At 28.8% G+C, this 24,678-nt stretch overlaps 2 protein-coding genes across 4 annotated transcripts; one reads left to right on the top strand and one right to left on the bottom strand.

Annotated features, from left to right (window-relative positions):
- Window positions 1–7,360: 7,360 nt before the first annotated feature.
- LOC132948986 (probable cytosolic iron-sulfur protein assembly protein Ciao1) lies at window positions 7,361–23,201 on the bottom strand. 2 transcript variants are annotated; one of them, XM_061019721.1, is made up of 7 exons: window positions 22,929–23,199; window positions 12,618–12,934; window positions 10,488–10,596; window positions 10,218–10,374; window positions 9,729–9,852; window positions 9,117–9,255; window positions 7,361–7,672 (listed from the first exon to the last, which is right to left on the bottom strand). In XM_061019721.1, exons 1-7 carry the CDS (start codon window positions 22,990–22,992, stop codon window positions 7,407–7,409), a joined length of 1,176 nt encoding a protein of 391 aa, XP_060875704.1. In that variant the 5' UTR covers window positions 22,993–23,199; the 3' UTR covers window positions 7,361–7,406. The 2 variants fall into 2 exon arrangements, with proteins under 2 accessions (XP_060875704.1, XP_060875705.1); XM_061019722.1 differs by lacking the exons at window positions 7,361–7,672; window positions 9,117–9,255; window positions 9,729–9,852; ... (1 more) ...; window positions 10,488–10,596; window positions 12,618–12,934 and adding exons at window positions 20,064–20,607; window positions 20,678–21,376 and having other exon boundaries at window positions 22,929–23,201.
- On the top strand, window positions 14,733–19,237 carry LOC132948985 (zinc finger MYM-type protein 1-like). Of its 2 annotated transcripts, none has more exons than XM_061019719.1 (8): window positions 14,733–15,830; window positions 15,883–16,156; window positions 16,252–16,450; window positions 16,528–16,858; window positions 16,942–17,194; window positions 17,387–17,638; window positions 17,712–17,974; window positions 18,092–19,237. In XM_061019719.1, exons 1-8 carry the CDS (start codon window positions 15,714–15,716, stop codon window positions 18,431–18,433), a joined length of 2,031 nt encoding a protein of 676 aa, XP_060875702.1. In that variant the 5' UTR covers window positions 14,733–15,713; the 3' UTR covers window positions 18,434–19,237. The 2 variants fall into 2 exon arrangements, with proteins under 2 accessions (XP_060875702.1, XP_060875703.1); XM_061019720.1 differs by having other exon boundaries at window positions 15,716–15,830; window positions 16,028–16,156.
- Window positions 23,202–24,678: the final 1,477 nt, after the last annotated feature.

The raw sequence follows: 24,678 nt of genomic DNA, 5'->3' as shown, positions 1-24,678 counted from the left end.
TTCCTAAAATGCATTTGCCTGCGGGCGCCATACCCTCCTTCAATTTTTTTTTTATGATTTTACCTCTAGCCAAATTTTTTAAACTTTGACAATCGGGTACCCTTGAACAATCCTTATCTTTAATGAACTAAATATATTAAATAGTTTTTTCTGTTTAATATTCTGGGCATTTTAGTTTGTACTTTGTAATGTGTATTCCTACAGTTAAATTTTTTCAACATTTTTTTTTGGTTTCCTAAATTGCATTTGCCTGCGGGCGCCAACACCCTCCTTCAATTTTTTTTTATGATTTTACCTCTAGCCAAATTTTTAAACATTGACAATCGGGTACCCTTGAATAATCCTTATCTTTAATAAACTAAATATATTGAATGGTTTTTTTTGTTTAAGATTCTGGGCATTTTAGTTTGTACTTTGTTATGTGTATTCCTACAGTTAAATTTTTTCAAGATTTTTTTTTGGTTTCCTAAATTGCATTTGCCTGCGGGCTCCAACACCCTCCTTCAATTTTTTTTTTAGTAATGTAACTCTAGTTGAATATTTTGTATTGACTTGAAAATTGATAGCTTGGTGCCCTTTGAATAATCATTCTTTAACGAACTAAATATTTTAAATAGTTTTTACTGTTTAAGATTCCGGGCATTTTAGTTTGTACTTTGTTATGTGTATTCCTACAGTTAAATTTTTTCAAGATTTTTTTTTGGTTTCCTAAATTGCATTTGCCTGCGGGCGCCAACACCCTCCTTCAATTTTTTTTTTAGTAATGTAACTCTAGTTGAATATTTTGTATTGACTTGAAAATTGATAGCTTGGTGCCCTTTGAATAATCATTCTTTAACGAACTAAATATTTTAAATAGTTTTTACTGTTTAAGATTCCGGGCATTTTAGTTTGTACTTTGTAATGTGTATTCCTACAGTTAAATTTTTTCAAGATTTTTTTTTTGTTTCCTAAATTGCATTTGCCTGCGGGCGCCAACATTCTCCTTCAATTTTTTTTTTTAGTAATGTAACTCTAGTTAGACTTGAAAATTGATAACTTGGTGCCCTTTGAATAATCATTCTTTAATGAACTAAATATTTTGAATAGTTTTGTCTGTTTAAGATTCTGGGCATTTTAGTTTGTACTTTGTAATGTGTATTCCTACAGTTAAATTTTTTCGAAATTTTTTATTGGTTTCCTAAAATGCATTTGCCTGCACGCGCCAACACCCTCCTTCAATTTTTTTTTTTTTATGATAATACCTCTAGTTAAATTTTTTAAACTGACAATCGGGTACCTTTGAATAATCCTTATCTTTAATGAACTAAATATATTAAATAGTTTTTTCTGTTTAATATTCTGGGCATTTTAGTTTGAACTTTGAAATATATTTTTCTTCTGTAAAATTTTTTCCAAATTTTTTTTTTTGTTTTCTAAAATGCATTTGCCTGCAGGCGCCAACACCCTCCTTCAATTTTTTTTTTAGTAATGTCACTCTAGTTGAATATTATGTATTGACTAGAAAATTAATAACTTGGTGTCCTATGAATAATCCTTATCTTTAATGAACAAAATATTTTAAATAGTTTTTTCTGTTTAAGATTCTGGGAATTATAGTTTGTACTTTGTAATGTGTATTCCTACAGTTAAATTTTTTTTAAATTTTATTTTGGTTTCCTAAAATGCATTTGCCTGCGGGCGCCAACACCCTCCTTCAATTTTTTTTTATGATTTAACCTCTAGCCAAATTCTTAAAACATTGAATATCAGCTGCCCTATGAATAATCATTCTTTAAAGAACTAAATATTTTGAATAGTTTTTTCTGTTTAAGATTCTAGGCATTTTAGTTTGTACTTTGTAATGTGTATTCCTACAGTTAAATTTTTTTTTGGTTTCCTAAAATGCATTTGCCTGCGGGCGCCAACATCCTCCTTCAATTTTTTTTTATGATTTAACCTCTAGCCAAATTTTTTAAACATTGACAATCGGGTACCCTTGAATAATCCTTATCTTTAATGAACTAAATATTCTAAATAGTTTTTTTTGTTTAAAATTCTTGTTATTTTAGTTTGTACTTTTTAATGTGTATTCCTAATGTTAAATTTTTTTTTGGTTTCCTCAAATGCATTTGCCTGCGGCGCCAACACTCTCCTTCAATTTTTTTTTTATGATTTAACCTCTAGCCAAATTTTTTAAACATTGACTATCGGGTGCCCTATGAATATTCATTCTTTAATGAACTAAATATTTTAAATAGTTTTTTCTTTCTAAGATTCCAGGCATTTTAGTTTGTACTTTGTAATGTGTATTCCTACAATTAAATTTTTTCAAATTTTTTTTTTGGTTTCCTAAAAGGCAGTTGCCTTTATAAATATTGGATATTATATATTGATTTTGAAGTTTTTTTGAATTTATCAATAATATTTGAATATGGAAATAGATATTTTTCATAGAATACCTACATAAATTAATTTTTATATTGGTATCGCCATTCGTATAATTAGTAGGGAATGTTGGTACAGTTGGTTGGGTTTTTTAGTTTTTTAATACATGATAAATTTAAAAATGTGGTGAAAATTTAAATTATTCAAAAATTAATTTGGCGGGAAATTTTCTTTTGTCAAACTTTATGTCGATACTTTTTTGAGAATATAAATTTGATTTCAAGGCTTGTCGGCGTTGAATCTTGAAGACTTTAAGTCGATACGACCAATATTGAATGATTTACGTTTCCGATATAATACGAATTTGAAAAACATATCAAACAATTTAAAAGGTTTGACTGCGTTGTATCTTAAAGACTTCAAGTCGATAAGACTAATATTGATGAAGTTAGGATTTCAAGTATTTTTAAAAAAACTATAAATCTAAAGTTCCGTTTTTGGAACTCAGATCATCTATGATAAATTCTCATTAAGTACCTACTTGAGCAAAAGTATTCAAATACTTTTTAATCACTTGAATACGCGTATTTTACATACTTTTCAAAACAGGTATCTGTATTTGAATACTCTTAAAAAGTATTTTTTCTAGTAAGTATTACATTAATTGTTAAACTAACATTCTAATAGATTATAGATTTAAATAATAATTTAACAACCGTGTTCCAGAATATAGAATATAATATATAGTGTATTATATATGGATACATTTACGACTTATGTTACACTTATAAGTTATAATATTTTTACAAGACTTATATTTATTTATTTGATTTTTTTGTTTATTATAGTCAACAAATAATACCTTTTGGATAAATTAGGTATTCACAGAGTTAATTTAAAATTATGTTAATAAATCATAACCATTGTTATTACTTATTTGTTAACTGTTTTCAAAATTTACATTAACAGTAGTAATATTTAAAATAAAATTGTCAAAATTGTACTTCATTGTTAATGTAGTCGTTAAACGTCTGTGTTAAAATATTTCCTTATTTATATGAAAAAAAACATTATATAGCCATATAGGTAGTATTATTTAAACATTGTTAATTAATCAAAAGTTCATATTATATAATATCCATTTATAACTTAAAATGTAAATTTAAAACCATAGTACGTGCAGTGCTACTCTACCTATGTCGTGTTAAAATAAATTAAATTATTTATCTAAGTAATCACTGTGACTTATGAAAATAACAGTCTGTTGTGGCATTGTTCACGTACAAAATGTATCTGAACCACTCAGAACACCCTGAAAAATAGTTCTTATGATGTGCCTGATAGTTATTAATATAGTATAGTGCAGTGGTCGGCAACCTTTTTAAGAAGGTAAAAAGAAAAAAATAACTGTTTAAAACTTTAAAATAATAGAGCATAAAAATTACAGTTTTTAATAATATAATAATTATAATATAAAAGTATGGAAATTACAACTGCTTTAAGCTTAATTTGATTTTTGTTGTTGGATTTTGTTTATTATTTTTTAGATTTCCACATTAAAATTTCTTGTGCTGGCTCAAAGTACATGGTGGAGATGGTCATTAATTAACGTGAATGGTATGGATTTTTAATTTTTTTCATATGAGAAAATGCCTGTTCAGTGTTCACACACGTAAGTGGATCCAAACATACTGAAGTATTTTGCAGCTATATTTTTAATTTTTGAAAATGATGCCGGAAGTTCAACGAAAAAAAGTAAAGGAGATGCTTTGAATGAGTCTTTTAAGATATCTTGTGACTGCAAATCTATTATTTCCATTTGAAGCTCAACATCAAAATCTTTATAATCAATATTAAATGGATTGGCGAGTATAGTTGAAAAACGCATCGTTTTACTTTACTGAACAGAATAGAAAATTAATATTATAATCCAAATACACTCGTCGTATCTACTCTAGGTATCTTATCGGTAACTGTCAAGGTATATCTACCATTATAAAATATGACTGATAGAAACGTTCAATTATATATTTTATACAATATGATTTTTTTGATATAATATTCGATTAAATGTCGTTGTCGTAGAATATAAAGCGGGCCACCGGTTGCCGACCACTGGTATAGTGTGTACTGAAAGAATTCAGATTTGCTTGTTTAATTAATATAGTATTAAAACAATTTTGTTAATTTAACACAAGAAATCGATAATATTTTAAGTATTTTTTAAAAAAATTAACTTAAATTTTAAACTTGCTGTATATTTTATTATGATTGCTTCTAACAGTAATTCAAGAAAGATAATGTGTTTATTGGTGCAAATGTATGTTTTCTTGCTCAATTATAAAAATATTGAGTGCTGAGTGGGTATAATATTACATATAAATAATAATGTTTATATTTTTAGTAACAGTAAAAAACTGTAAGAGGGATACATTTTCAATTCAGAATTAAATTAAAAGTGTAAAATTAAATGTTATACCCAAAATACGTATTATAAGATGTAACAACTAATAGTTATTAGGTTAAGTTGCGTTCGGTTGTATACAACTTAAGCAATTATTATATTAATTTATAAAATTTTAATTTTTAAGTTAGTATTGCTAACCTGTGGTTATAATTTATAAGCGGTAGTTATGTTTTTAGATATTTTAAATTAAGATTTTTGTATTTGTATTTTAGAAACGCTGGTATTTAATTTTTAAATAACCTAGGAATATTTAAAACATAATATTATTATATTATTCATATTATTATAATACAATATTTAAATATAATATATTATGAACCTACTGCCCTACTATTTCTAGACGTTTACATGGCAATAGTAAAATTCTATTAAACCTATTAGGTACGTAAACAACATTTATTAATATGACAAATATTTAAAATTTCAAAAAAGGGAGACCCTCGTGTTAATACCCCTCACTTTGTTTTTTGGATAACGCTGGGAGTTTTTGTGCACAAACGTCGGGACCTGGTGCACATTTCTGCACAAACGATGCACAAACGTTTGGCACATTCAAAAATCCAAATATTCAATGTGGGGGGGGGGGGGGGGGGCTACCGTTTCAATGCCCCCCCCCCCATTTTGTTTTAGGGATAGAGCTTTCAGTTTTTGTGCACAAACGATTGGACTTGGTGCACATTTCTGCACAAACGATGCACAAACGTTTGGCGTGGTCAGAAGTTCAAAATTCGGAAGTGGGGGGGGGGCCATTAAAATGGACCTATCAAATGTTGTAAAAATTTAAATTTCAGACGCTCATAAAAATTTAATTTAAGTTTCTTGTAGACATTTTTTTTTTTGATAAAGGTAGACAAACTTATAAGTAATCTTATATTACATTTTCAAATCTTAGATTTAAAAAGAAAAAATTTTATGAATTCTCAACTCAAAATAATTTGCTAATTTTCGTGATTTTTCCGTATTTTGTCAAAATTTGAACTTTAAATGCTTATAAATAAAAACTGTGACTAAGGATTTTAAATTTTTTTGGCGTGGTCAGAAGTTCAAATTTCGAAAGTGGGGGTGCCATTGAAATGGACCTATTTGTTACTCGTTACTCATATTCAAATGAAAATAAGATTATAAACTTTATAAAGAAATCGGTATCGCTCTTTGCATTGTATAGTATACTTGAAAGCCCGTATTCCGGTATTCGTCATTACTCATTATTGACCTACCATATGCACCAACTAGATTCGCTTTCCCATTAAACAAGAATATAAGATACTGTTGAAGAAAATTGAAGCAGTTTTACTGTCCAAAACAGTGGTAACAGACACAAAAAATAATTTTAAATTTGGTTATAGTTATAAATAACCTATGGCAAATGACAATCGCCTGAGACGAACAAAGATACCAATATGTACTCGTAAATGTATAGCGTGCTAAACATTTCCGGTTAGCGTAGCGAAAATTATCATTATTTTGTCGCTACCTTCAATCTAATTGGTGATTATTAAAATATCAGTTATTATTATATTTGTTTATTTATATTATGATAATGATTAGGGTATTAGTGAAGTTTTTGTCCTGGGTCCTGTCCAGTGACCAAATATCAAATCAGTACAAACTACAAACACTAGTTTTGAATAAGAACATTTTTAAAAAAGGTGGATAAGTGGATGCCGCTCTGCTCTACAGTAGGTTACAAGTGGGTCACTGTAACGGATGGTGTTAAATTTGAATTCAACGATATAATATCATTGTATAAGAAAAACGATTCTTAGCGAATTTTTCAACTGCTATTAGAACGATATATCAGGAGCCTTATATTAAATTTTCACGCTTTTTTACCCAAAAAATAAAATTTTATTGATATTTATAGAAAAAAAAAACTAAAAAAATTGAAAACTGACAATGTAAACAGCTCAAAAAGAGTCAAAACATTTATGGTGTATAGAAAATGCTAATATAAACATTCAGTGAAATTTTCAAGTATCTACAGTCATTAGTTTTTTAATTACAATAAAATAAGAAAATTGTTACATGAGAAATCAAGTGAATATCAAATGTTGTAAAAATATAAATTTCAGACGCTCATAAAAATTTAATTTAAGTTTCTTGTAGACATTTTTTTTTTGATAAAGGTAGACAAACTTATGAGTAATCTTATATTACATTTTCAAATCTTATATTTAAAAAGAAAAATTTTTATGAATTCTCAACTCAAAATAATTTGCTAATTTTCGTGATTTAACGAGAAAATGGTAAACTATGATGAGAAAAATGTACAACCTTTTTTTCGCAACTCTGATGAAAAAGAGGTCAACTCTGATGAGAAAGTGTTCAACTCTGGTGAAAAAGGTAAGCTAAGATGAGAAAAATGTACTTGACTCGTTGGTCGTTGTTATTTTAGGTATAGATAACTTATAACTATACTAACTATATAATTATATAGCTGAGAATTAAATTATATTTATAATTTTTGCATTAATTGTATATGATACAATTATAATAAATAGGAGACGAAAGAAATACAAACGGAAATATTGTGTACGATTATATTTTAATATTGGTAATATATTTATTGTATTCAAACAAACACCAACGGATCTCGGTCGACTTTCGAAACGTGAACGTTCAACTGAGGCATCTCCATTAGCAGTCGACCGGCGAACACGTTCAGGTAGCTCCGCTCGGTGTTGCTATGGTTGGCCAGCACCACCGTCACATTGTTGTGCACCGCATCCAGAACGTCGTGGTGAGACATCTCGCCGGTCAAGTACAGACCGGCGTGGACGCCGCGCAACACGGACGCACCAGAACCGGCCACGGCCGCGGCCGAGTCAATCATCGATTCTGTAAATCATGCAGGTAACAAAACGCATTATAATAATAAAAATTTAAAAATTCAAAATTCAATTAAATAATGGTAATAATGGTAATATCCATTTTAATATTTTATTCTTCAGAATATTTTTCAATATTCAAGTTTTAAAAAAAAAATCGTCCGCCAATAATTCAATAAAATATTAATAAATAAATTTTATTGTATTAACATTTATCAGTTTTGATTAGCTTATGGACTTCGCTGTAAGATATTTTTCAACAAATCGTCTTTTTTTTCGTATTATCGAGGACCGCGATTGGTATTACAGCTCCCCGAGAACTTCATTACAGCTCCCCAGTCAACTAATCGTCTTAACTTAGCACCATCACTTTGAACTTTAGGCATTCGTCAAAATCGTTTATATAAGACTTACACTAAATATAAAATGTTTTGTTTATAGGTACGGCAGATACAACGTAACCATAAAAATGTTGTACTTTATAAATTGCTGTAGTATTGTCCGTCATACATTTGAGATGCAACCATGGAACACGCTAACGAGTATAGTATAATAAGGAGTCCCAAACAACGTTGTTTCAAGTATAGCAAATAGCAATTTTTAAATAAACATTTGTTTGGTTAAAAATAATTTAAATAGGTAGAGGAAGTGAGAAACTCCCATCTAACTTATATAATATCAGAAAATGACATATCTGAGTCATATATTTTACATGGTTGCGTTACCACCCTACTGGTATACATATAAATTATATACCTGCGCCGCCATAGTTCTGCAGTATATATAGGCTCTAAAGTATTAAGTTAGGGTTGAATTTAGGGTAATGAGTGAAATCGTATCGCAATAGTGTAGTATACAAGTTAGAATAGTTAGATGCTAAAAAAAACATAAACTGTTTCAGTCCCTAAAAAACTTTAACAATTTAATGTACATGTAAAATATGAATATAATCTAAAGTATATATTGTTATTAAACTTTATCTGGATGAAAAATTCGAAAAATCTTATAAAAATAAATCCAGACCCCCCCCCCCCCCCCCCCCATCATATCAGTCATCTATACTCTGTCCAGCGAGAGAACGCGCCGATTCTGCACATCCCCCCACGTCACCTTTCTATCGAAACCGGTTCCCCTATGGCAGGGTGTTGCGTGGGGTAACCAGTTTTGGTCGGTGCGCAGCGAGTTCTCTCGCTGGACAGACTATAGAATTGTGATTGTACATATCAGGTATATACTACGGCCCAGGAGAGAGTACTTCTCGCTCGCGCATCCAAATGAATTAGCTCCGCGGTGGCGCGGCTAGAGTTGGCGGCGGCCAGCATACGGGAAGGTTTTGTGCTGGGAAAGCACGAAAACGGACACGTTTGAGCCGCCGCCCAGAAGTGCTCTCTCCTGGGCCATAGTATAGATAAAATATAAAAAGTATAAAATCATTGAATCATATTGTAATATACCTAGTGTCGATCCTCTGGCCAGCGCTATCATTAAATTGTCGACGCCCAAATGACGTTTGATCTTTTCAATGGCAGCATTGATCGTCAGTCCGTTTCTAAATTGACAACAACGGCCGGAGCCCGTAGTACACGACGGCAACTGAAAATATTAATTTCGTCACGAAAAATAACAAAATGCTATTACTATTTAGAACATTTTTTTTTATTATTTTTATACTGAAGAATCATTATATAATATGCTAAGTATTTAGTATAATATGCTCAACGTTTATGTATAGAAAAGCTAATTAATTATTAAATCAATAATTTTATATTTAGGTGATTATACATATTTGAATTTTGCGGTTTTAAGCCAATTTATTGAATGTACAGTATTTAATTAAAAACCCGTAAATTGTTTTTAAATGTACCTATTACTTACAAAAATAAGTTTTGCTTAAAGTTATATGAATAGTTTCATCAATTTTACTTAACGTAATTTAATAACTCATTAGGAAAAGCTTATGTTTTTTATAAATAGTAACTAAATATATTTAATTTTTAATTTTTAGTGTATATACATAAGCCAAGGAATGGATGCATTGTAACCCTCGTATATAGAAGCATACTAACCGGTTCATTTTTGTTGGCGCAAAAAAAAATTTTGTATTCTGAATACTTGGCAATTTTATTCAGCGTCACTAAAGAATTCGAATTGCATAACAGTTGAAGTTGAGAATCGTTATAGCCTACAACTCTGTAAAAAAAATATTAATCAATAACAGAGTTCTCAGGTATACGAGCATTGGAACCTTAGATCATATCAATGGATGGAGCTACTTCAATCATTTGCCGTGTCCAACATAACCCCCCACTTATTAGTTATTTTATAGTGATTGTAACGCGTTGTTCCTTGAAATGAAAATATGGGTGGTGGGGATGGAATGTGAAGCAGCGTAGGTGCAACGCATGCGCAATAACTCGTTGTTCCTTGAAATTAAATAGGTGGTGAGGGGTTATGTTGGACACAGATCGGTATATGATAAATACACACATAGACATAGCTCCATCCATTGTAGATGATCTAAGATTGGAACACTAAAAATTGGATAGCTAATTCACTTGAAGTGTTTGTCGGCTTGAAAGTCTGATGATTCAACGATAGTTCTGATTTCTTTTCCGCTCAAAAGAGTATTATCGCTCAGTGATGCCGATAAAGTCACGACGTGACTAAATTCTGGATTTATTTTTAGCGGTTGTATTGTAGACACCGTACCGTCTATGAACATACATTTATAAACTTATTTGTTATAATATAAATTCGCTCGCTGAAATTTGACCGCTCGACAGAAAAAAAAAATTTAAATACTATACACAATATTATATTCTTACCAAAACAACTTATCAACCAATCGGTTAAACCATTTTCTACAGCGTCCCACGAAGTATGAGGGGAATATACAGCAATTCCTCGGCCAAGACAACGACTTACGATACGACTCTATAAACAGACATAAAAAAAACATATAATATACAGTACCTATAAAATAATGTATCCAATCTCAAAAGTCCTGAATCACTATATAGATATATCTCCATGGAAAGTCGATATCATTAGATTCGGGTTTTTCAATAGGTAGTTGTATTCAAAATAATTTCAATTAACTTATTAAAACGGCATTAATGAAAAATGTTTTGTGCAATTTATAACTTGAGATTTTCAAAATAGTTTTGGATTTTTTTTGCTTGTATTTTGTTTTGTTGTATTGCAAAAATAACATACCAATATTGCAATGAGATTTTGTTATAACAATGACGGTTTCTTCAATATAAGATTCCTATTTAAAATATTTAATTTGTATTTTAAATATTCGAATAAGAGTGTGATAAATAATTAAGTTCTGGTTAATAATTTATTTTATTAATGTTCTGAATTAATTTTTATGTGTAACAAAGATTTTAATTGATAATTGAATATAAATAAAGTTATATTTTAACTTATCAAATCTACCTAAAGGCTAGGTACATGTATTAAACTTGAATTTAAGTTTGACTCATTTAAACTAAAATTGGCTAACCAAATCTAACCTACATATTCTTTTAAACTTTGAATTAATGAACATATTATCTTACAAATATACCTACGGATATTTATAGTTGGTTCATTGGTTAAGTATGCACATGGTACATAAGTATATTTAATCAATGGTTGCAGATAATAATAAATGTACCTGTAAAATTATTATTGAAGTATGTGGGTGTGAGATAATGGTAGGAAAAAGTCTCTGAAAAGAAGTCCCGGAAAAAAGTCTCAAGAAAAATAAAGTTTAGGGGGAAAAAAGTCTGTTTTCTAAAAGCAATATCTAACAATAATGTAATCATATAATAGCTACTAAATACAAAACAGATATTAAACAAAAATAATAGCTAGGTAATAACTATATAATTATTATAAAAAATATGTCATTGAATCGTAGTCAATAATATTATTAAAAAATAATATATACATATCACTAAGTTAGATGACTTGTCAGGGACATTTATACAGAATAAAAACCTATATTTAGGTATATAAATTATAATCGCTGTAACTTAATATTTTGAGCTATAGCTTTTAAAAGTTCTTTTAATGAATACAAAACAAATATTAAACAAAAATAATAGCTAATAATTATAAAATTATAAAAAAAAATATGTCATTGAACCGTAGTCAATAATATTATTAAAAAATAATATATATATATATATATTACTAAGTTAAATTACCTGTCAGGAAAATTTGTAAAGAATAGAAAAAAAATATTTCATAATTATAAAAAACCTACAGTTATATAGGTACCTAAATTATTATCGCTGTAACTTAATATTTTGAGCTATAGCTTTTAAAAAAATCTTTAAGTTTAATTTAATTTAATATAATAATATAAGTTTTATTTTAAAAGTACCAAATTGTTTAATACATTAGTTTTATAAACTGTTTTTGCCCTAAGACTTTTTTCCTGATACTTTTTTCCGTGACTTTTTCCCCAGAGACAATTTTTCCGTTCCCCGTGTAAGATGCAAACCACTCCTCAGTCCTTAACGGTTTAACATGTTTATAAATAATATAAACTGTGGTACATTTCTGCACCACGTAAAGTATGTTAGATATTTGTATCACAGTGGTATCTAGTATACATTATATACATAAAAACAAGTGAAGTGAGTTGGACCACGTATCGGGTGCATTAGATAAAATATTAAAAAGTAAACAACTTCAGACAAAACGTTAAAAAAAACTTTGAATTCTTAAGTATTCAATATTGTAACAACTTACAAGACGAACAACTTTTCATTAAAATAGCGTACGCGATATTTCATCACGAACTTGTTGCGATTTTACAACCCGTCTGGGAGAAGCAGTATAGCCGCTCATATATTTTATGGTAAGCCAGGCATTTTCCACGATCGTGTTTTTACTAATCTAGCGTTCGTAGGACATGTAAAAAATTAAAACATATAACTATCAATGTTTATTGGTACCTTCCAAGCGTCCGAAGTAATTTTTTTAAACGGAGCGAACACCGGCGGATGGTAGGAAACGATGAGATTGGCGTCAACGTTCACGGCTTCCTCCAGCACGTCCTCGGTCAGATCGTTGGTGAGGAAAACGCGGCTGACAGATTTTTGGACGTCCGGTTCCACCAACAAACCGACATTATCCCAAGGCTCTGCCAGGGACAGCGGCGCCATCTTCTTTAACGTTGAAATGACTTCCGACAGTGTCGCCATGTTCCGTTGGCCGGTAGTACAATAAGGATGTACAGTCCACGGATGACTTCCGGTACGTGTCGCGGTTGCTGTAAAAAATGTAATATTTAAAAAAATTGTTTATTTTATTTCAACGCAGTACAAATGCGCTTCGATCATCGACATCATTGGGTATAATATAATATATATATATATTATAATTTACAATGCTGCGATTCAATTACAAAATACATCGCTCCGCTCAGAATCTAAAAAAAAGGGGAAGTAGGTATCTAACCACTCTGATGTACAGTAGTGTACATCGTCTTATAATGTCTTAAAATATGTATTCTACTTACCGTAAAATGATATCTACTAAGAAACGTTTACTGATTTTTGATTAATAACAAAATTCGATCGTTTGTTTGTGCGCCCGTTGTAGGGATCAACAACAAACTCGGAATGATGGACGGTTTTATGATAATAAACTATATCTTTTATAATACTATATGCTCGCCATTGATCTGAATAAATAATTTATCCTAGACCCTAGTTCTATTTCATTTTGTATTATTGGTATTTGGTAATAAAGTGCCTTATTATCTCTTTTTTCCACTTTAAAAAATCTTCGTTCTAAAACTCCATCAACAGTTTTACAACACATACCAAAATCCACAATTTTCATTAACCTAATTTTGAACTTAACTTGTTTTAATTGATATAAGCTTAATAAATAACGAGTTACTTTTAATCAAATTCAAGTTAAGTTAATTTATAAATAATTAAATAATAAATATAATAAAAATAAAAATTATTATTGATGTTGCATATTACATAACGATTTACTAGAATAGGAAATTAGAAATATAGTTAAATTAATTTCTTGTTCCATTAACCAGAATTTTTCAAGAAAAATAACTTAATTAAATAGTAAATACATATTATAGCAATAGCCATTTAGGTATATATTATATATAAAGATTAAATATATACCATAGTACCATACCATACTGCGACATACGGGCATATTGTAATAATAATAATTAATAAATACTAATAAAGTAATAACTAATAAGTAATATGATATTATCTTATTATATTGATATAGATACAAATCACAAATGTACAATTCTCAAGAGCATATTATAAAATATTTTCGCCATAAATAAGTTATTTATTTATTTATTTATAAATCAAAAGATTGTATTTATTTCGTCATTTTCAATTTCGTATGATTTTAGTACCTACTACATAATTCTATTAATTTAGTACCTATATAATAATTTAATTCTATGTATAGAAAAGCTATTGCCTATTTCCTGTGTTCAATAATATTTATGATTTTTATTATTTTAAACCATATTACTGGGTATATAATATATAGATATTAAAAAAAATAATAATAACCTAACTTAACTGTTAACTTTAAACTTTTTAAAATGTTTTCTATCAACTTAACTTAACTCAGTTAAAAATTATCATTAACTTACCCAGGCTTCCGAAATACCATAAAATTAATCTAAATGTTTTGAAAATGTCATTCCAACATTGTGTGTATCTACCATAGGCGCAAATAGGGGGGGGGGGCTTTAGGGGCTAAGCCCCCCCAAGCACTTCAATAGCCCCCCCAAACGTTTTCTAAATTTTTTTTATGCTTTATCAGTATTATAATTATAGTTTATGATGTAAAATTCATGTTTGTATTTTTTAGATTACGTAATTCGTAAATGAACAAATTTTATTTATCCTGGTATCATTTTTATTATTATTGTACATTATAGACTTGTAAACATAAACCATTATACCCATGATATAATAAACTACCATAGCTGGTATGATAATACCTACCAAGAACTAAGAATAATCAGCATGCTTATTACGGAGCCTATAATTGTTGCAGGCTTGCAGCTCAATTGACAACCATTAATTTGTTTATAATACGTCATATTTATTTTTGTACGCGGCGTACAGTACGCCTATACGGGCTATAGTGGCTAAACCATAGAATATTCTGTGGCTATACTATATTACTATAATAATTAATAACTAATTGGTTATCAGCACGAATATAGATACTGTATAGAAATCTATATCCGTGGTTATCAGTCATCATTATTAGATAGTATCACTGAGTGGTGATCGGGCCGCGGGGAAGTGCATTTATACGTTAAACGCACCTTCGTTAAAAATAGAATATCCGGGGAGCCCAAATAAACCGCAGGATGATATATCACGTATTTTCATTAATTCGTTATCAACAGTTATATTTTAATCTATAATAAATTTGTTATAGAGTTTTATAATTTGTTTTGTTAGTTGGTCATTTTACATATTAGTATTTACGCGTTTCATGTTTGTGAAAATTGAGTAAACCTACGTCGTACAAGAAAAAATGTTCAGTATATTTAATTTAAAAAAAAAACAGAATGCTTCTGCTAGTTTTCATTTAACTGAACAGACCGATGCCGAATCAGTATTAGTCGAAACATTAACTGCTGAAAATACTGAAGTTCCAGTTGCAAGTATAAATTTGTTTGATTCAAGTACGCCCGACTTAGATTTAGGTGATTTAAACACAGGCCCTAAGCAACCAATATTAAAGGCGAGTAATGTATCGACACTGGTTTAAAAATTAAAATAGGTAGTAGTTTTTTTTAGTTTATACTTATTACCTAAGTAATAAGTACCTATATTCTTACTTTTCTATATAAAAAATCCTATTATTTATTTTTAATAACCATGTGAGTTAACTAATTTTTTTCACCAGTTAACTTAAGTACAATTAAATTGATGTGTTTACTATTTAATTTGTCTTAGGTTTATCCAAAAACTAAATTTGGATCTCAAAATCGAGCATTTTCTTCAACATACTTTAAAGATTTTAATTGGATGGAATATAGTATTCAAAAAGATGCTATTTGTTGCTATCCTTGTCGCATGTTTGCTGTAACTTCTGGTCACAATGAAGAAACTTTTACTAAAACCGGCTTTAGTAATTGGAAGAAGGTAATTTTATACATTAAATTATATTTATACATATAATTTAAATATATTCCAGTTAAGTGGAGCCAAAAATGCTAAAGCCAAAAATACTAGGATTCAAAATCATGCATGTTCTGAACATCATTTAACTGCCATAGTTAAATGGACTGAATATAAAAAATCATGTCAATCTGGTAATAGTATTATTTCCCAATTAACAGCTGCTCATACTGAACAAATTAAACAAAATAGAGAATATATGAAATGTATAATTGATATTGTTTTATTACTTGGCCACCAAGGTTCTGCTTTTCGAGGTCATCGTGAGAATGATGCTTCACATAATAAAGGTAATAAACTAATAAATTATTATATTAAGCTCTAGTTTTTTCTTCAATTATACTTTTTTTGATCATGTTATAATACATTTTAATTTATGTGTTAGGTAATTTCAAAGAATTATGTGAACTCATGTCAAAGTATTATCCGGAATTTAAAAATAAATATTTTAACGATGCGACAAACCACTCTAGTTGGTTAATACAAAACGATCTGATTAATATTTGTGCTGACAATGTAAAAAGTACTATCATCAAAGAAATACAAGAAAGTGGAATGTTCAGTATTTCTTGTGATGAAGCTAGGTAATATAAATTAATTTAGCTAAAATAAATAAAAGTATATCATTAATTGATTTCAATATTATATATTTATATATCAGGTGTCACAAACAGGAACAACTATCAATTTGTATTCGGTACCCAAAACAATGGGATGTACAAGAAAGATTTTTGTGCTTAGTTGATGTTTCAAGAAGTCAAAATGCTGATGCATTAGTTTCTGAATTACTTAATTTTATCAATTCATCAAATTTAGATAAAGTTCCAATAATAGGTCAATCATACGATGGAGCAAATGTGATGTCTGGGTCTAAGAGTGGTGTGCAAACAAAGCTAAGAGAAGCTCACCCTCAAGCTAAGAATGCTATCTATGTACACTGCATGGCACATAAATTGAATTTGGTGGTAGTCGACATGTGTAAACATATAAAGGTAGAGCTTTGATCAATAAGATTATAATCATAAAAGTAGTCAACTTGGTGTTTTAAAATAATAAAATATTTTATTTTGTATAGGATGCAAGGAACTTGTTTAATGGATTAGAAGCTCTTTATGTTTATTTTTCACGACCCTCCACAAATTTTAAACTTTGTGAAATGCAAAAAGAGCTAGGTTTAACTAAGATTACTCTTTCCCAATTAAGTGACACTCGGTGGGTCTGTAGATTTAAGAGTTGTGATGCTCTTATTAACAATTATGATGCTATTGTCAATGTTTTAACTAATGAAATTGATGAACAGGAGAGTAAAGATGTCGCTCAAGCAATTGGTATGTTTAACTTTTATGTACTTAATAGTTAATAATAATTTAGACCATTTAAGTGCACATATTGTATTTATAAACAAAATTATACTTAAATTATAAATAAATATTATTAAATCATATTTATAATAATAATTATTATTTATTATTATATTATTATTATATTATTTAATTTATTATAATTAAATAATATTTCAGGTGTCTTGGCAACTATAAAAAATTTTAAATTTATTATATATTTGTTTATACTCCATGATGTTCTGAAAATAATAAATATATTGAGTGTACAATTACAATCAAAACTGGCAACATTAGGAAGTTCGGCATGCTTAATAAATGGAGTTAAAGAAACTCTGAAAAAAAATCGTACTGCCAAATATTTTGCAGAATTATGGGAAAAAATTATTAATTTTGCAGAAAATAATGATATTTCTATCAATATACCCATAGGTAAGTAACTTTAAAATAAACTCATTTTTCACAGAAATTACATGTACAAATTTTTTTTTATCTTTTTCAATAGGTTCTAAAAGACATAGAACAGAAACAAAAACCTTGAAGGATTACCATGTTACTGTTACAACTGCAGCTGAGAACTCGTTTTACGAAGATGATTTGTCAAAGAAAAAATATTGGGAAGAGCATGCTAACTATCCAATATTAGATGCAATTATTGGTAGTTTGAGTACTAGATTTTCAGAGGAGAGTTTAAAAATTGCGTCAGCAGTTGATGAATTATTTAAATTAAATTTTCAACAATCATCTTTTCTTATTGATTATTACAAAGTATGTTGTAACTTGTATTTGAGCAATATTTATAAATTATGAATTCTATTTGACAAATACTTTTTTTAAACTATTTTGTTTTTGGTTTTTGATTGTATATTTATTATTTGTGTACAGGATACTTTTGATATCAATTCTTCAAACTTAAAATGTGAAATGAATGTGATGAAAAACATGATGAAAGAAGTTAATTTTGAAAATATCAAAAAACATTTAAATAAAGAAGTATTTCCTAATTTATTTAAAATTATGCAAGTGGCAATAACATTACCAGTGAGCTCGGCCACTTGTGAAAGGTCCTTTTCAACTATGAGAAGGATCAACACATATGTCCGAGCTAACATGACTCAGGGCCGATTTACTAATTTGGCAATATTAAATATCGAAAAAGATATTAAAGTAGATAATGAATTAGTATTAAATACATTTGCAAAATCCAGCCGAAGAATTCAACTTTAAAAATGTATTGGGTAAATTTTTTTAAATAAAAATTGTTCTATAATTATATTATTTTGTTGTTACTTATTGCTCTAAAGCCATACATACTTACAGTATTAATAATTCCTATTGTTTTCCTAAAAGTTATGTGGTGTATAATGTATATTAGGTATATATTATAAATATCATTTTGAGAACTATTACAAGTAGGTAGATGAAATAGGATAGCACATTTGAAAAAAATATTTAATAAGTTTTATTTTCTGTCAATATTATAATAATTAAGTACGCAGTATACAATATACCTATAATCTGTATGTTGTACTAAAAAAATATTTAGGTATTAATTACTTGTATAAATGCTTCATTTAGTAGCTAGGGCTTCAGCCCCCTAAATCTCAAACGCTATTTGCGCCTATGGTATCTACCTATATAAAATATAACAATATGCGTCATGAACGTTTCAAATCCCATTGAAAAACATTTTTGTCTGAATTACAACAAAATAACTAAATTTATGAATATTAGTTTAAATATTTAATTCTGTCCAAATTCGAACTTGAATGACGAATGCTTATAAAAGAAAATTGTGTTTATAGGTGTATACACTATACTTGATACTTGACAGTAATTAGTACTATGATACTTTTTAGATCTGATTATTTAATTTCAGTAGGTAATAAACTAATAACTTATGAGGTACCTTGTGTTAAAAAATCAATATCTTCGTCTCTCTGTTCAGAGTCTAAGATAATACACCATCATTTACTTATAAATTTCTTAACTCGGATTGCATAAAAATAAAAAAAACCTTGAATAATTAGATGTACAAAATGTATACAATAAATCCCGTTCAACATATTAATGGAGTCACAAACACACAAGTCACAACCACTTGAAATTGAAAACGCCAATATTTTGGACCAGGTTTTGATGTGCTGTAAGCATAGGTGCAATTTAGGGCGTCTAGGGGGATTAGCCCCCCTAAGTATTTAAATATATTCATTCTTAAACCCACCTAATAAAAAAATTATGCGGGTCTGTATTGATTTTATAAATTTAGCCCCCCCAAATCAGTTGTCCAAATTGCGCCTATGGTTGTAAGTACCTATTATATTGTATGTTATAAACTTATATATAGGAAAATAGTCAAAGTAGGACTGTAAAAAAGTTAAATAGTTGTGATCGTGTTGTAAATGTCTTTTTTCATTATTATTCAACGAAATCAAACAATCCGTTACATATTTTAACGTCTAAAAAGAAAGTATAATATAGAAACTAATAGAACGCTCATACAGTTATTTAGTTTAATTACATACAAAAATGTTTCCATTTTAATTCAAATATTTGTATTTTCTTCTAATGGCCAAATTTGTACATCTTAATTTATTATATACCTAGCACTAATTCTGTGTTAACCTAAGCTAATGAGGTGAACTCCATAATTATAATACATAAAATAGCCAAATAGATAATTACACTATTGGTTATATTTTTAATGTTACATCAACTTGAACTGGAATTATACTTCCTAGTTTGTTCAAAAGTGACAGGCAAATTATGCTGAGTCCTAAACAAATGGCAGAAGGTAAACTAATACTGTATTTTAAATTGGATTGTATTCATTCTCAAATAATTTTTGAACAAAATATAAAATACAACTGTAATGGTTTCTTATTAATAAACTTAATCACACAGTAATGATATTAATGCATAATTTCAGATGCTTAGTTTTAATTTCTAAATAATCATCCCATTCAAAATATATTTTGAATTAATATTATAATTTCTATACAATACAATGATAAAATAACGATACATGGATTAAAGTGTTAAACAAAGTTAAATGTTTTTGTGATAGCTTTATGTTGATTCCATTTTCCAAATTTTTACCAATCCGTCATCACTGCAAGATGCTAAAACTCCTTTAACTACAGGATTCCACTGAACAGAATTGATATCTTGTAAATGAGCTTCACTCACATGTGAAATGCATGAAAATGATGGTTGATTACAGTCAGATAAATCTTCTTCTTTAAATATTCTTATAGAATTGTCACCACATGCCGTGGCAATTAGATCTGTCAAATGGCACCAAGTAACATCATAAATTGGCCTAGTGTGAAATCCACTAATTGTGCATACACATTTGTATACAAAATTTGCATCTTTAACGGAAATTCCCTCAGGGTTACCTGCAATAAAATTATGAAATAGATTTACAATGTTTAAAATGATTTCAGAAAAGAAATAACTTTTATTTACCAGGAAGATATTTTTGCCATATCTTTAAAGTCCGATCGTCACTACTAGTCACAAGTCGATCACCAGTCTTATCAAACGCTAAACTCCAGACAGTTGATGTGTGTGAGCTCAAAGTACCCACACAAGTCCATTCTTTGTCTGCATCTTCCATGTACAACTTAACGCTGTTATCATAACTAGCGGATGCCAATATATCTTCGTGGGGATGCCATACTACTTTCTTAACATCCTGTGAATGTGCATTTAAGACTGCTGCACACTCATATTCGTTATCCTCCCATACTTCCCATACCCATACAGATTTATCACGACTACACGTCGCCAACATTGAGCCTGATCTTGACCATGCTACACTTTTAACTTCATTTTCGTGACCTTCAAGAGTAGCATTACATTCAAACTGTCCAGATTTGTTATCCCAAATAGCTATAGTCGCATCAAAACTAGCTGATGCTAAACTTTGACCACAATACGACCATGCAATTGCCCTGACAGTACGCTGATGACCATCAGCTAGCAAACATTTTAAAGTGCTTTTATCACCATCCTTATAATTCCACAATCTGATGGTTTTATCTTCGCCACAGGAAGCCAACATCAGTCCTTTTGGATGCCATGATGTATTCCATACAATACCAGAATGGCCTTTTAATGAACAAATAGTTTTTAATTTTCCAGTCATTTTAGAAAATTATTATTCTGTAAATAAAAATTAAAACAGAATTTAATAAATATGATCGCTTATAAAAAATTTAAAATAATAATAAGAACTAAGACCTAATAAATTAATGTATACTTATTGTCTTGTACTTTTGTCTTATATCTACATTAAATTCACTTACATTTAGATTTCAGATAAAATAAAGATTATGAACTTTGGACACTTCTACATAAAATAATTAATTTTACATTGAAAACTATAATTGTAATTTAAGAGGTTAACAATTTTATTTTTCACTTCAAATCCAGTGATATGCAACTAACATGTAGCCTCAATGATGACACTCCTCCCCCCTACCCTCAAAAAGCAAGGCTTTTTCGTGGGCACATAATATATGAACTTGATTGGACCTCTTATATGTAAAGATTCTATAAAGAATAATTTATAGTTAAAGAATATATTGTTAGTATATTTTTCCTGGGTTTACTTGATGTGAACTAAAAAATCCTTAATAATATATATTCAATTTAGTATTCAATATTGGTATAAAATATTATACCAATACTCTTACATTATTCATTCATGTATATTACCGCTGAGTATAATATATTGTACATTATACTTAGTTTACAATAATATATACTCAATGATATTACATACCTATAAGTTATAATCCCTAGTTGTCTATAAATTGATATTTTCATTTTTTCTACGACCACACTGTATATTTTCTCATTTAAAAAAAAGATAATATTCAATTAAATAAATGCATATAGGTAGTTGAATTAAATATTTATTTCAAACATAGGTATCTTTCTATTTTTATATAAGTTATAGCTTATAACTAGGTAATGCTCAGAAGTTTTAAAAGTTGCATATCTTTCTATATGCTCTTGATTTATAGCAGACTAACCTAGACATTTATTCTAAACAATGAAGAGTTTAAAAACAAAAACTTAAAATATATATTTAAGAAAAATGTACTATGTTACTTAATTGTATATACTTTTATGCATATTTGTATTTTCTAACAAATTTTTTAATTTTTCTTTATTATATAGGTATGTATTTCATACTCAATTATTTAATGTAGGTATTTTATTTTTCTAAAGTTTCATCAAACTTAGCAAAAAGCCATTTTTTCAAAACAAAGAGTTTAAGATCATGTCTTATTTTTGTTATGGCCTTAACTGTAAGTACCTATACAACGTATATATTTTTCTTTCATATTTTACAGATTTCAGCTTTTATAAGTTCCAAATTCTAGGTATAACTAAATAAATATATAATTTTACCAACATTTATTTAAATTAGGTATATAATTCATCATAAAATAATAAAAAAAAAATAAAAATATAATCAACTCAAATTTTTTTTATGTTTTAGGCATACCTATAATATGGTAGGTAATACATTTTAACGGTGCTTTATGACAGTAGCACCCACTTAACTGCACTAATGAGATATGGCAGTTATTTGAACAAATGTAACATTGTTATAGAAACCAGAAATTAGTTAATATAATTTGGTAAGTAATAGGTATAAATATACAATTTGTCCAAGAACTAAAAATTATAATTTATAATTTACCTTTAAGAAAAGTGAAGCTTCTGTGTCTGTTTAAAAGGCAACGGAAATAAGATTTTGAGATCATAAATAATATAATAAATTACAAGACTTGAAATATGACAAATTCGTTATGAGGTTAATTTAAAACTAGGAGTAAGGTTAATGCTAACATTAAAATCACTTAAATCACAAAATGTGATTCACACTTCACAGATACGACTGTACGAGATACCATTACACATTTACACAAGCCATGCGAGTTGGACAATGTTTGTAAAATGTAAATACTAAATTGTAATCACAGATTTCCATATAATAATAATCACGGCTGTGGTGATAGTACTATCTTTATTCGTGATAATAACTAATAGTATGGTTAATACCACGGTATAGATTTAAACCGTGATCTACATTGTCAATAAATTTATTTATAATCATGTCCACGGTCAGAAAAATCTTCTAAGACCGTGATCATGTCCATTGTAATTGTATAATATTATGATCTAAGACATTATATATATCAGTATATCACGATCATAGAACAAATTACATAAGATGTATTATATTCATGATGACTATTAACCACGGATAAAGATACTATAGTATATTCGTGCTATTAACTCATATTTTCGAGAAATCATAGAAATCATCTTTTCTTTATCATCATAGGAATATTCTGGTTATTACTACAACTGCTTCGAGTACCGTTCACCGTTCACCGATGTTTGCAGGTTTATCGATGACTCCCCGTTTATTCTCAGAATTTCCTATCCAAAGGTTCTGTACAACTTTCGGAATGCGAATATGCGATTGGCCACCGCCCGTTACCCGCAACCAGGTAAACGTTGGTCTATCGTCTAAACTCCATGGACTATGGCCCAACGTCCAAGCTCCAAATCTCCAATAAGCTTTTCCATTTTATGTCTCGTCATCCCGAATCTCGACCGGTGACCGTTGTGGCGTTATCCATCTTCTCGTCATCTCGCTCGTTAAGGCGTCTTCTGGTCGCTATTGTCTATTTCGTCCAGTTTGCCTACAAACATATTGGGTTTGCAATTTGCATAATACCCAAAATGTTTTTATTTTTTATTAATATACCTAATCTGCATTAAATTATATTAACATTTGACGAAATTCAAACGATCAGAAACAATCGATTACGCTGTCGCCTGTAAGTAGATATAATGTATACATATTATAGACAACTGTTTTATTTATATACCTAATACCTATAGCTGACTAGTTTTATTGTTTTATTTATTTTGAGTTATAACTTTTTTTTTTTAATGTGATTCTAACAAACATATTATAGTACCTATATATACTATATAATATACATTAAATAGTAATTACATTTTGTTTAATGGAAATTAATGTTGTTCATATTTTTTTAGACGAAATGTTAGTATATGAAATGTATGCAATGAATGTATTAAATTTACAATGATGTGTGTTTTTTTTAGTTTTTTTTTTGTGTGTCTGTCACCACCGTTGGGGGCAGTAAAACTGCTTTGATTTCCTTCAACCGTATCTTGTTTGATGGGAAAGTGAATCTAAATGGTACATTCGAAAAGTAAAAATTTAAATTAAGTTTTCAAAAGCGCCGGGAAAAACAACATAACAATTAAGGGAAAACGGGAATTTGTACGCAAATCGGTTTTCGACAAAATCGATTTTGGTTTTTTATGTAACTCTAAAACAAATGACCGTATATATACATGCCATTTTCACTGGTTGTTTACATTACCATTTTCTATACACGATAAAATTT

The sequence above is a fragment of the Metopolophium dirhodum genome, chromosome 7 (genome assembly GCF_019925205.1).
Source record: "Metopolophium dirhodum isolate CAU chromosome 7, ASM1992520v1, whole genome shotgun sequence".
In the NCBI taxonomy this organism is placed as follows: Eukaryota; Metazoa; Arthropoda; class Insecta; order Hemiptera; family Aphididae; genus Metopolophium; species Metopolophium dirhodum.
This window is presented reverse-complemented; position numbering and strand designations above follow the sequence as displayed.